Source organism: Lepisma saccharinum, chromosome 22, assembly GCF_977018435.1.
Source record: "Lepisma saccharinum chromosome 22, izLepSacc3.1, whole genome shotgun sequence".
Classification (NCBI taxonomy): domain Eukaryota; kingdom Metazoa; phylum Arthropoda; class Insecta; order Zygentoma; family Lepismatidae; genus Lepisma; species Lepisma saccharinum.
The window spans coordinates 523,103-538,112 of NC_139250.1; the positions used below are offsets into that span (position 1 = coordinate 523,103).

General features: G+C 37.9%; 1 protein-coding gene across 1 annotated transcript in view; it reads left to right on the top strand.

The window, feature by feature from the left end:
• The first annotated feature begins 2,074 nt into the window (after positions 1-2,074).
• The window catches only part of Msr-110 (DUF3736 domain-containing protein Msr-110), a 74,645-nt gene continuing 61,709 nt past the window's right edge, over positions 2,075-15,010 (top strand). Inside the window, exon 1 of the mRNA XM_083143452.1 lies at positions 2,075-2,149. Within this exon, the coding sequence (XP_082999578.1) occupies positions 2,075-2,149 (75 nt within the window). The remainder of the gene's footprint in view (positions 2,150-15,010) is intronic.

The window sequence follows — 15,010 nt, forward strand, 5'->3', positions numbered from 1 at the left end:
AGCAAAATCTTTTTCATTTTTATTTGAAAAGTTACATTGTGTATTACAACTCAGGCGTATTTACAAACCCTATAGTGCTGCAGAACCTCCACCGATATGTGGCTTCTGATTGGTTCTCATTCCGGAAGTTAATCCAGTGTTCCCTCAAGGCAGAGTTGAAATTGACAATGTTGATTTAAGAGATCCATCCCAAGAAGATAAGAAAGCCCTTCAAACTGAGGTGATTTTTTAAGCACATTTTTTTAAAAATTAAGGTTTTGAAAGACAGAAAATCAGAACTCTTCTAGAAGTTAATGGTTTTCTTATTTAAAGTCACATTTGTGCAAATTGTAACTACTTATGGATATTCTTCTTTGTAGCTAATCAGTGGTGATTTATTCATTCGAGTTTTTTGGACTTTTAACCACTGTTATTTTTAAAAAAGACATTTACCTACGTTTCGGAGGCTGAATCTGCCTCCGTCTTCAGGGTAGCGTGTAGTAGTTATGTCACATAAATGGTTGTCTAGGATGGGGGCCAGAGTACACAATTCGGACACTATCCCTCCCTCCACACACATAACATCTCACGCATAGTCTCTATAGACTATTCATGCACATTACACACCAACCCCGCTTTACGTCAACATGCAATCCGGGGCGGTCCAGTCCCCGGAGATCAAGGTGGAAACCTAACGGTGCCACACGAAGCCTTGATCGTGACCTTGACGTGGTCATCTGACAAAGTGGAGCCTGGGCCACTCATAATCTTACCTGGCAATTTTATGTATATAGAGGTCCTTGTGACCGACAGACGCGGTGGAGCCTAGGCCACCAAGAATAATCCTCCTAGGCAACCATTTATGTGACATAACTACTACACGCTACCCTGAAGACGGAGGCAGATTCAGCCTCCGAAACAGTGGTTAAAAGTAAAAAAAAAAAACAGAATGAATACTTATGGATATATTTTCTATGTCACGTCCATGGTTGATTATACAGAAATGGATTTACTTAGTATATTTCAAGATTCCAAGATATGAAATTTCTCCTTTAATGCAGTAATCACTTCGTATAAGCTACAAGCGCTTTCAGAGATATCAACATTATTATTCACGAAGGCTTCATATTGATTTTTATCACCTGAAAACGATTCAAAAACATTTCTTTTCCATACAAATATATATTTCTTAATATAATTTCGACAATTTGATTACAAATTTTATTTCTAAATAATCACGAGTCTGATCTTTCCATACTTATCCTGTAAACAGACGGACAAGGAACATAAACTCTTCCGGTGCGCACAGCCAATAAGACAGCGTTATGTACCTCTGGTTCTGCAGCACTAGGGTTTGTAAATACGCCTCCGGGCCTATAAAGTGTCATAAGGGCATATTTTTAAATTATATTGTATATTTTGAACAATTTTAGGCCATAAGAGCATATTTTGGTAGCCCTAGTGAGGAGGCACGTTATCCCCAGCTGTCTCGTTGTCACCATGTTAAACCATGGGAGCATCCCCCACATAAACGAAGCTGGCAATTCCCATTGCAAGCACCGGGAACATCGTGGAGCCGAATTGCGACTTTCTGTGCCACCAGAGGAAGAGTGCCTAAAGGTTAACGTCTCACTCGAGGCAAACGGCCAATTTGCCATTGTTTGTCTCTGTTTTATGTAACGTCGGTGGTCGAGGATTCTTCACTTTCACTGCGTCGCTTCCTGTTTCGCTTTTCCCACGTTCTCTGCCTCTCTCTGCTGCTTATTCGCCGAAAAAACTCCATTTCGCATGCGATCGTGGCCTTTACGACGATTCGCGTGCGTCACCCAGACAATGGAGACGCGTTACGAAGCGAGCGGAGATGATTTAGGTGCCGAGTCGAAGGCAAATGACTTTTCTCTCGTCTGCGTTTCTCCAGTGTTTTCAACAAAATGGAAAGTTGATGCGAAAGTACGACGGTTCATTTAGTTCTGAAGCCCGTAATGAAATGAAAGAATTAATAAAAAAAATGCGAACCAGCGAACTCAAAATATGTGAAAGAGACCTGTTCTGTACAATCACTTATGCCTGCGAACAGCTCTTTTCCAAGACGAGAATGTGGAATCAACTGCCCGACATATACGTCTTGAAGGCTGGTGACGAAAAAACAATCAGAGTCTTCATTGAAGGGGTAAATGACAATTCTTGCGTATGAATGGTTAATGTGTTTCTTTGTAACGAATATCCTTATGCTTATTTGTTGCGCTCCAGGCTTCAGTGACTAATCTTAATTCAGAACGTGACAATGGTCTTTGCAGTAGTTACTCATGCTGATATATGTCATAAGTAGACGTTGGATTTTAGTTTTTCAACCTATTTTTTCCTTTGCAGGTAAATAAGAAATAAGTTATATCGGCGTTTCATAAAGATACGAAACAACTAAGTTTTCTAGTGCCTAAATTAAACCTTTTTTTAGGTTTTTATATTTCTTTTACGTTTTACAGGAGGTATTCACTAAGCTTGGTGGCGAAATAATTCAATGACTGGTGTGTTCGAAACATGCTTTCTGTCGATTTTTCTCCCTCCAAGTGAATGATGTTTATCGAAGCTTTGAACAAAACAAAAATGTCTGACGTCACTGTTACCTGCAGAAAGGGGACGGTTCCCCCCTACTTTTTACCCCTGCACTATAGACTCTTAATGCTAAGCCTTGCCTACTAAGATAAAGTAAATCGTCTCTACTGCTTGCACAGTCCCAAGTGCAAACTTCTGATCTGTGTGGCCTTGCTCACTCTCGCGTCAGTTTGGTCCTTTTTGGCTATCACACCTTGCGAAGTAATATTTCAGCATTCAAATTAGCACTACTGACTATGTTTCTGTTGAAGGATTAGTTTTCAGCACATGAAATGATCCTCACAGACAAAAGGTGGAGCTTGAGTGTGGATACCACAAAAAGATTCATGGTGGTCAGTAGGACCATTATAAAATTCAAGTATAATTCCTGGTTTTCAAGGTGAGGTTTCCAAAAATTCAAGGATACAAGCAGATGTTTTCTCTGTTCCAACCTTACGTATTACCGACTCTCACCCTCCCTTCCATACACAAGAATATTGACATTATAAAGGGTTTGTACGATTCCAATGTAATAAAAAATTTACCTAATCAACTTCAAGATATATTATTTTGTAATAATCTCCCGTTTGTCAGATAGATTGTTCTGTAAAAGACACTAACGAAGTAAACGGATTGAAAATTTTGTTTTATTTTCTGTGTAGCTTTCTTTTTCATCCTCAAAAAAATGAATGAAATAAAAGCTAAACTGAGAAACTTCCCTCTGGGCATTTATAAACATGTATAAATTTAATGGAATATGGATTAATAAAAGTTGCAATTTTTCACGTCTACGGAGAAAAAAATGGAATAGAGAAAACATCCGCTTGTACCTTATTTCATGTCTTGCCAAAATTCATGAATAATTCACGCATAGTTTCCGGAGCCAAGAATTCACGTGTAATTCCCGGAATTCAAGGAATTCCAAGTGAGTATCCCCCTTATATTGTGCAGCAAATTATACATACGTAATTCATTTTTCATATCAACAAGTAACTTTTTCTAACAGCACAAGTGCAGTATTATAATAATTTGTAGATAATTTTGAGTTATATAAAGAAATGAAAATTTGTTTAGAAAATTAATATTTGGTTATTACGGTTCTTGTGAAATTTTGTTTCTAACGATTCATATCTAATCAGTATTTTTCAGAAATTTTGTACCAAATTGAGTCTTTTTGCAACCTATTTCAGGATTTTTCGAGCCTAATTTAAGTTTTGTAGAACCTATTTTAGGCTTTTTAGAACCTATTTTAGGCTTTTTAGAACCTATTTGCGGATTTTTAGAACCTATTTTAGGCTTTTTAGAACCTATTTTCGGATTTTTAGAACCTACTTTAGGCTTTTTAGAACCTACTTTAGGCTTCTTAGAACCTATTTTCGGATTTTTAGAACCTACTTTAGGCTTTTTAGAACCTATTTTCGGATTTTTAGAACCTACTTTAGGCTTTTTAGAACCTATTTTCGGATTTTTAGAACCTATTTTAGGCTTCTTAGAACCTATTTTCGGATTTTTAGAACCTATTTTCGGCTTTTTAGAACCTATTTTCGGATTTTTAGAACCTATTTTAGGCTTCTTAGAACCTATTTTCGGATTTTTAGAACCTATTTTAGGCTTTTTAGAACCTATTTTCGGATTTTTAGAACCTATTTTAGGCTTCTTAGAACCTATTTTCGGATTTTTAGAACCTATTTTAGGCTTCTTAGAACCTATTTTCGGATTTTTAGAACCTATTTTAGGCTTCTTAGAACCTATTTTCGGATTTTTAGAACCTATTTTAGGCTTTTTAGAACCTATTTTCGGATTTTTAGAACCTATTTTAGGCTTCTTAGAACCTATTTTCGGATTTTTAGAACCTATTTTAGGCTTCTTAGAACCTATTTTCGGATTTTTAGAACCTATTTTAGGCTTTTTAGAACCTATTTTCGGATTTTTAGAACCTATTTTAGGCTTCTTAGAACCTATTTTCGGATTTTTAGAACCTATTTTAGGCTTCTTAGAACCTATTTTCGGATTTTTAGAACCTATTTTAGGCTTTTTAGAACCTATTTTCGGATTTTTAGAACCTATTTTAGGCTTCTTAGAACCTATTTTCGGATTTTTAGAACCTATTTTAGGCTTCTTAGAACCTATTTTCGGATTTTTAGAACCTATTTTAGGCTTCTTAGAACCTATTTTCGGATTTTTAGAACCTATTTTAGGCTTTTTAGAACCTATTTTCGGATTTTTAGAACCTACTTTAGGCTTTTTAGAACCTATTTTCGGATTTTTAGAACCTATTTTAGGCTTCTTAGAACCTATTTTCGGATTTTTAGAACCTATTTTAGGCTTCTTAGAACCTATTTTCGGATTTTTAGAACCTATTTTAGGCTTCTTAGAACCTATTTTCGGATTTTTAGAACCTATTTTAGGCTTTTTAGAACCTATTTTCGGATTTTTAGAACCTACTTTAGGCTTTTTAGAACCTATTTTCGGATTTTTAGAACCTATTTTAGGCTTCTTAGAACCTATTTGCGGATTTTTAGAACCTATTTTAGGAAACTAAAAGCACACTTTTTAGATCCTAAAAATCTGAGGTCTACTCATAAGAAAGATTACAGTAAGTGAATGTTGAGTTGAGTTGGTGTTTTAAGTCCACTTTATGCACAGTATGGCTAATCGGGACTGGACCTACAGTTTAAAGTGGGATCCGAACCACTTGTGCCTCCACCAGGTATCGAACCCGAGACCCCTTGATTACAAGGCGGCGACGCTACCACTGCGCCATCGGGGAGGCAGTAAGTGAATGTATATTGAAGAACAGAAACCAGTTATTTCTAAAGCTCATTTATGAACGTTGCCCCCCTTATAGAATGCAAATATGGGAAAAACGTTGAAGGTCAGTCTTTCAGAGGTTCTTACTTCGTTGAGTGGTGAGTTATTGATTTTTGATTTATTTTATTACCATCCATTCAACGTTTACAAAAGTTTGAAATTGTCAGTCACATTGTACATGTACAATTAGAATGCATCTATAAAACTACAGGCGTAAAATACAGGAGATAGTATGAGATACAGATATAATATAAAAAAATAAAATAAAATAAAATATATAAAAGTATGTTCAATATTATTTTCTTGAGACAGATTGGCTAAAACCTTTTTTTTCTATATTCAGTTTGCTTCATCTGCTATGACATTGTGTACACATTTATATACACACAAAACATGTTCAGCATTTAATAGTCACCTATATTATATTATAGCGCTCCAATCTGAAGAAGGTAGTCGTTAGGGCGTCTGGCCGCTACACAGGAGGGGAGACAGCGATACAAATGTAGATCCATACATCCTACGTGTCTTCATGCAACTCACGTCAAATAGCGTTAATTTTTTGCAAGGGGCCGCGAAATTTGCAAGCAATTAAATGAGGAAATATCGTAGACACTAGCGTACTTGTTTCGGGAGGGGCTGGAATTGTAAAGGTGGATAGTACATAGCTGCTTTCTAGGGGGGCGGAGGGAGCATTCACAATACGATATTAAATATCTTTTTAGAACCTTTCACTATAAAAAATTGCATTCAAGGCTCATTTTAAGGAAGGAAATGCATTTACCAGTTTGGTTTTTACCAAGTTCTTCACTGCTTTTATTTGAAAATGTTGATTTTCTGAAAATTTCGGAGAAGGCTGTAGCCCCACCAGCCCCCCCCCCCCTCTGCGTACGCCAGATGCAGCATATGTCAGTTTGGCGACTATGCAATCTAGCATTTTGGCACCTAAATGTTATGCATTTGTCTGAAAATCGCGCCCACTTTCAAAGCCTGGAAGTGAGTCTCTTGCAGAAACTACTACAGTCACCGCTAATGAGAAACATGATCTGAAAAGGCGAAAAGAGCTTCTGGTGGCTTACCGGCCGCGGAGAAAGTGAAAGTTGCCATTTCTTCTTTCTCCGCCGTTTTGCAGGAAACGTTTTTTGCTCTTTTCTTTTTCTCCCCCCCCCCTGCATCTTCAGCTCCTTCGATTAATTTTCTCTTCCGGCAGTGGAGGTGTTTTCGATACACTTTTATGGATTTATTGTTCCCAACAACTTTCCTTTCATCATTTCCGCATCAGACGAAATAATTAACCGCAGAGTGTGGAATGGGCTGTTTATTCGAAATTGCCATAATTTAACCATATCAAATTTCTATGTAGAAACCATTATGTAAGTGAAGTTAAAGGCAAGGAAAATGTGTAGAAGTGACGAAACATTCTCCTAGGTTTAAATTAAGAACCAGAGACCAGTGCGAAATAACTTGGGGGGATGCCGGCGAATTCCCCCACTCAAAAAATATTATCCCGGCAAAGGAAAATTATTTACATTCCTGCCAGGGATGTTTTAATCCCCCTTAAAGAAAATGGAGTGGAAAGCATAGGCTGAAGTATACGAACCATGTAACAAGCACAATTAGAAAATCATTCGTGTCCATTAGTGGTTCAGCCATCAATGATTTCCCTGCCGAAAAGTGAGCAGCCTTGTGGATTAAACAAGGACACCATTATGTAACTAATCAACCTCATGGACCCGAGATAACAGCAGGCTGTTTTCCACTTAAGTTTTCATTGCATAGTGCTCAAGATTTACAGGTATTAAATTGTCCGCAAGATACTGGTAGGTAGATTAGTAGATGGACGTTAGGTTTGAACTCGGCCAGATTTTCTGTGTTATTAGTTCGACAGCTCTTTCCTTAGAATGTAACAGGAGCGTATATTTTAGGCTATCTGCGAAACTTGAAGTCTAGAGAATAAAACACAGGAGAAACATCGATCAGAAATTGTAAATATTATTATTCATATCAGTGAGATGATGATGCTGATTCTGGGGTTGGCAATCTGATTTCCTATGAGTTGGCAACCTGATTTCTTATGAGTTGGCAACCTGATTTCTTATGAGTTGGTAACTTGATTTCTTATGAGTTGGTTAACCTGATTTCTTATGAGTTGGCAACTTGATTTCTTATGGGTTGGCAACCTGATTTCTTACGGGTTGGCAACCTGATTTCTTATGGGTTGGCAACCTGATTTCTTACGAGTTGGCAACCTGATTTCTTATGAGTTGGCAACCTGATTTCTTACGAGTTGGCAATCTGATTTCTTACGAGTTGGCAACCTGATTTCTTACGAGTTGGCAACCTGATTTCTTATGAGTTGGCAACCTGATTTCTTAGGAGTTGGCAACCTGATTTCTTACGAGTTGGCAACCTGATTTCTTAGGAGTTGGCAACCTGATTTCTTACGATTTGGCAACCTGATTTCTTACGAGTTGGCAACCTGATTTCTTATGAGTTGGCAACCTGATTTCTTAGGAGTTGGCAACCTGATTTCTTACGAGTTGGCAACCTGATTTCTTAGGAGTTGGTAAATTTATTTCTATTCATAGCCTAGCACCACGTGACATATTGAGATATCCCAGATCTTGGACTCAGTATACGCTACTGGAATGTAAATATACTACTAAGTATTTCTAAATTACGTGTAAGGCTACCTAGGTTACAATCATTGTTCTAAGGTGGTTAGAACCGCAAGGAATTCGTTTGGTTTATTAACTGGCAATGTACAAATTGACATACTCAAGGAAAACTTAATTCGCGCAGCGTGAAGAACACATTTTCATTCCATAAAAATTACGAATTTAATTTTAGCAGTTGACAACTCGAGCAAAGTCCCATGATTCTTCATTTAAAATGTTTCGCGGAGAAATTTTCAAGATAGGCGATGTGTGTCCTCTCCGTTCCAAAATGAAATCTCCTGTTTCCTTGGATGTCGTTGGTTGCCTCCTTCCTTCTGGTGGGTGGGAAGTGGATCGGAGCTTGGTTTCGTTTCCTTTGTCGAGCGCCGCACATTCAGGGGACACGATCTCAATAAACGGAAACTTTCATCTCGTCTTTCGCACCTCGCCTTTAAGTGCGCAAGATGTTACTGCCACGTTTACTCTTTAACGGTACGAAATATTATTGATCAAGAAACTTCAAATTTTGCAGTTTCTAGGATAATTAGATTCTCCAAAGTGTCACGCGGCATGAAAGATCAAAATGCGCCGGCAAAGTATCGACCGGTATGGGAAAATAAATTGCAAGCAATAAAGGTAAAAAAAAGAAGGTAAAGTGCTCCCCTAGGATAATTAGAAACTGCAAAATTTGAAGTTTCTTTATATTTCTCACCAGTTTTGTGTCAAAAGCTGAAAAGACTGAATTTTGCCGGAACAACTTAATTTAATATTCTTATGTGGTTCTTGAATATTTTAAAGCAAAAATGTTGTTAAATTAATATTAATATTAACCAATATTTTGAACACATTTTAATTATGCAATTATGAAGCATCCCTATCGGTGAGAGTATCGTCATCGTTCAAAGTGGTATAGGCTACATGATATCCTAAAGAGTGAGAGAGATATTGCATCAACAAAACCAATTTTATAGATAACATTATCTGGACATTTTCCGTTATGGGCAGCCACTTAATCCACGGTACTGTACTGTTAACACCGTTGATATATGACTTGGTAACACATCAATTCAACGGCTACCGCAGGATAAAAAAGCGAAGCAGATGCATTTGTGATGATGAAATGTTTGCAAGAATCAGTGTATTACATACACCCTCCTAACACCCCCAAAGACCCAATTTATTGCAATTTTGGCTTTAATTGATTGCCTTATTGGGTGTTTTAAGTCTACTTTATGCACAGTAAGGCTAATCGGGACTGGACCCACAGTTAAAGTGGGATCCGAACCACTATGTGCCTCCACCGGATATCGAACCCGAGACCCCTTGATTACAAGGCGACGACGTTATCACTGCGCCATCGGAGAGGCTTGGCTGCGTAACGAACTCTGCTCTCCGATGGAAAAGTTTGGCTTAACCACTGCATTCGCTGCTTCCAATTCGAAACTGCGTTTGGCAGAATTGAATTATTTCTCCAATCCTAAATTAAAGCATGTTAAAATTAGTTTATACTCTAGACTCACACAATCACAGGAGAGGACTCTACTATGAAAGGGGATCCGAACGACTAAATATAAGAATCCTTTGTTTCGTTTAGTTTTTAAGTCCACTTTTATGAGGAGTGGACCTACAGTCTAAAGTGGGATACCTCCACCAGGTATCGAGCCCGGGACCCGTTGTTTACAATGCAACGATACAACCACTACTCTCCATCAGGGAGGGCATAAAATTCCCTTAAACACTATAGTACATTTGGTTGTAATTGTTATTGGAATAGCATGGTTTGTTACCTTTAATAGCGCTTCACAAATATGTAAATGAATACGTAGAAAGATTCCCCTTCTACACTTCGTTGAAATGGAGCACCATAGCCCACTTTTTGCAGTGTGCTCCCACAGGGAATCGAACCCTGGACACTTTGATTACACGGCAACAGTCTTAGCCATTGTATGCCATCGCGGAGGTCTCGCAAAAAACCCAGAAAGAGTCCCACGTTTACACACAGAACCCAAGACGTGCCACTTGACACATATATTTTGATTTCAATAACACGGTAACGTGCATAAACTGCAAATTGCAAATGATGCACCTTGTAGTGTGTCAAAATACACATAGGAATGTATTAAAGGGTATTTTTATCAGATGAAGTTCCATGTGATGCACTAAAATGCATCAATTTGGAAGATCAGACAAGATCATTTCGAAGATAACAAACTTTCACTTTTAATGCATCAATTGACACAGCTGAATAAAGATTCTAATGTGAAGGCATTTTTCATTTCGGTAGAGAGCTGTAGCAACAGGGTAGGGCATCCAGCGTACACTACATGAGAATTGTTTTTAACGGAGCAAGATTTACACTTCGGGAGATGATATGAAAAGAAAGAGAATGATAGACAAGCAGAGAGGTAGAGGGATAAAAAGAAACAAAAGAAATCAGCGAGAAGAGAAAGAAATATGGTCAGAATGGTAGAAAGAGAGATGCACAAAGTAAGAGGGAGAAACAGAAGACCGACAGAGGGAGATAGAAGCAAGACGAAAAGAGAGAGGAGGCAACGTAGAAACGTAGAAAGAGAAAAATGAAGGGCTTTATTTAGCGTCGTGTTCCAGCTACTTTTGACTAGTCGCGACGGTGAGGATGAGTAATGATTAGATTAAATTGATGAAGGGACAATCATGGCCGGCCGCGATTCCAGTGGCGTCGCTAGGCCCTTTTGGGGGGCTTCAGCCCCCCCCAATCCCTCGATAAGCCCCCCCAAATTTTGTTTTTCCTGTAGTCATTTCGTAGGCCAGACAGGTAAGGCAGATCCTGCATTTACCAGTATTGGTGTTCGTAACTGAAAAAAGGCTATAGACAAATTTAAAGATCACGAGAAATGTGCTTCTCATGTAATAGCAACTGAAAAATGGCTGACGTTCCAAAGTACAGAAAAATTGGGTACAGTAGTTAATCGTTTGACAAATGCCAGTGTGAATGAAATAAAAAACCGCCGTTCTTATCTTCATCGCGTTGTTGAAGTGTTATTGCTCACAGGTAGGCAGTGCATAGCACAAAGAAGCCATGATGAAAGTGAAGAAAGTTTCAATCAAGGAAATGTGCGTGAAATTCTGAAGACATTAGGAAAGTTTGATACTGATTTTAGTGTAACATTCCAAAACGTTATGCCAAAGAATGCCACGTATCATTCTCCAAACTCCCAGAACGTTCTGCTGGAATGTAGTGCAGCTTTGCTGAGGAATAAATTTTAACGGAGGTAAATGAAAGTGGCTATTTTGCAGTTATGGCAGACGATACAAGGGACATAGGTAAGGTTGAACAAATGAGCCTGTGTCTTCGCTATTTTGTTTATAACAAACTTAATGAGAGGTTTTTGTGTTTTTTGAATGTTAAAGATTTAGGTGCAATGGGACTAAAGGCACGACTTTGTGAAAAGCTGTCTGAATATGATCTAAAAAATGCAATATGTGTTGGTCAGGGGTATGATGGTGTCGCTGTCATGAGTAGCCAAAATAGTGGTGTTCAACGGCTATTTAGGGAATAACATCCCTTTGCACTATACGTTCATTGCTATGCTCACAGGTTAAATTTTGTTCTAGTTAACATTTGTACAGATATTCCTGAAGTTGGAATTTTTTTTGATATCCTCAAGTGCTTGTATAGCTACTTTTCTACGTCCGGAATAGCTCATACGCGGTTTGTAGAAATACAGACAGAGTTAAATGTTCGTGCAGAACTAAAAAATCTAAGTAGCACTAGATGGGCTTGCCAAATAAGGTCTCTATTTGCGGTGAGAAAAACTTATGATGCTCTTTTGAAATATCTGAGGAAACCATCAGATTCAGCAGATAAATGTACAGCCCTACGCCTTTATGAATTTTTAAGAAAATTCTCAACCATGACGTCTCTTTATTTTCATTGAGCTTCTGTCCATAACATAAATTCTCAATAACAAGTTGCAGTCACCAAGCCCTGATATTGCGGAGGCAATTGCAGGTGTTAATGCAGTGCTTGACACTTAACGCGGTATGTGAAATTAAGAATATTTTAACTCTATATACAAAGAGGCAGAGGCATTTGCGAAACAGAAGGTAATTCTCAATGAAATAAGTGTTGAATATTATTCAAAAGTTCACAAACGTGTTCACACATTACCATCATCACTGAAAGACCACGTTGTAAATGAAACGCTGGGGCACAAAACTGATACCGATAAACCTGGATTCTGCGGACTTTTTTTACACTATCATTGATCGAATGATAAATGAGCTGGAAAGTCGTTTCAACTTCCAGTGTTCTGGTTGGAATTCAGCATATGTCGCCTTCTTTACTTACAACAAATTTTGACTTGTTTTTGAACCCTCAATTCTTGAGTGGTTTTTGTGACTATTTTCAATTACAAGTGCCGATCGCTGAAATCATGGTTGCAAAAAATTACCTAAATAACTTGACATACACATCACATCCATAGTACATTTAATGAACGCCATTCCAAAAGACATGTTTCCGAACTTAAGCAGAATGTTGCAAATTGCAGTGACAATTCCTGTGACATCAGCATCGTGTAAGAGGAGTTTTAGCTGTTTGAAGAGAATCAAGACATTTTTGCGTAATAATAGTATGGGCCAAGACAGACTTTCTTCACTTGCAATACTGGCCATAGAAAAGGAAGAGTGTCATGAATTGTGTGTGGATTGTGTTATTGATAATTTTGCAAGAAATTCGAACCGCAGAGTAGCCTACAGCTGATACATAAAGACATAGTTCACCAGCATTAGAAACACAGGACAAGAATATCCATCTGTTTTCATAAAAAAACAATGAAGTAAGTCTATGTTAGTTTTAATTCCTTATGCTTGTTATATATTATTGTCTTATTAATCACTTTGCTATTTTCAAACATTAAAAATATTTACAATAGTAGTAAGTCATGTATCTAGTTGCAGCCCCCCCAAAGCAGAAGGCCTAGCGACGCCACTGCGCGATTCGAACGTGGGGTGAAGTGGTTGCGCGCTGTGGTAAAAATGAAGAGAGAAAGGTGGTAGGGAAAAAGAAAGGGAAAACAGAGAGAGAGGTAGAAAGAGTAAGCAAGGAAAGAGAGAGGGAGATCGAAACAGTAAAAGGAAAGAAGATAGGAAATATAGGAATGTGAAAAGAAGGAGGCAGCGAGAAAAGAGGAAACAGGGAGAGAAAGAAAATAAAAGGGGAACTTAGTACTCATGACTAGGGAACGGAACTTCGGTAAATAAATGTTTTTTCTGCGATAAGATAGAGACCCTCGATTTTGCCAAAATTCTCATCATAGCCTTATATGTCAACACAGCAAATTTGATTTTACATAAAAAACACATATTTTCCAGTTTTCTGTATGTAAATACATATTTTGCGAATTTTCACTTTAAATACATTAAATCGCTCATTGACTTCAGCTACCTCGATATCCTCGAAGGAAAAATGTTTATTCTCCGCACCTCTTTCATATCGAGAGTGCTACGTTTGTCTTGTCTTTGAACACGTTCGCTGGCAGACTTCTGGCGCCTCGCCTAAGATCCTATTGGGGAAAATATTACCCCCACTGGAGCTAACGCACAAGTGCTAATGTCTAAATGTACAGACATTTTCGGCAAAAACCAAGGTTTTCAAACTTTGTGCCAAATTGCACGTGTTTTGGAAGTTGTTTTGGAAAACTTCAGCGTTAGTGACATTTCGTGCTTCAAATATGCAAGAATTGTTTCTTGTGACGTGGAGCGATCTTTCTCACAATATAAGATGTTTTTTAGATATAAAAACACACAGATTTACAATGGAGAATTTGGGGAAACAAACTATGGCGATCCACTGCAATTCTTCCAAAACATAGCTCCCTAAGAGGTAAGCATTTAGAAACTGATTTGAGGTGTTTAAAATGCATGTAATACTTTGCTTTTGTTACCAATTTTTTTTTTTGTCACATATTTTCCTGTTTTTATCACATATTTTCAACATTTATGACACATAAAAAAATAAATATTTCTGAGTTTTTTAGTACATAAAGTTCCGTTCCCTACTCATGACCACCGAAGCTGGAACGTTCACCGTTGAGCCCATAGAAGCACGGACGGAGCGGAGGGCAAAGGGGCCTCGCCCCCCCCCCGGAAAATAGATGTGAACTTAAAATTATATTAAGTAATAAAGCCCAGTTTTGGCATGCACTTCCTGTTTGCCTCTAGCTATCTCCACATCATGTAGCTTCATCACAAGATAAGACAAAAATAGTCAAAGTTTAAGACATAGGGAGGTAATTTTTTTAAAAAAAAGGTTAGAATGGTAAAAGACAATGCCTGTCACTCCTTCCTACACCATCTCTGGCTGCCAAATGACTTTGACTATTCTTGTCTTATCTCGTGATGAAGGCACATGATGTGGTGATAGCTAGAGGCAAACAGGAAGTACAGTGGGATGCACAAATATTGTTGGTGCAAAGGTCATGAAGAGCTTGCTTGGCATCTTGAAGCTCTCATCTGGTGAACATGGCGATGGAAAATTGATTGGTAATACTTATGCATCCCACTGTACATGCTAAAACTGGACGTAATCACTTAGTGAAATGATGGCATGTCGTGTAAGTTATGCCGTATTTAACATTATGTGTTTCACGTATATAATTTGATTTCAGTCACAGTAATGTATTTTAACTATTCTAAGGGCGGCACTGTTTTCTGACGGAAGCGACACTATCATAGGCGCCGACTTGGGGGGGACAAGGCACTTTCTGCCCTCCCCAAAAAAATCACGAAGGACACATTTTAGATTGTTTATGCCCATCTTGCCCCCCCCCAAATTTATCATAATTTATTTATTGAGAAAATTCCAGATACAGCACAGGTGGCCATTTTACACTGAAATTGTCAACAATGAAAATACAATGATGATAATAATAATAATAAGCAAAAAATATTAAAAATGATAAAAGTAACAAAATAACGCAAAAGTGAATAGC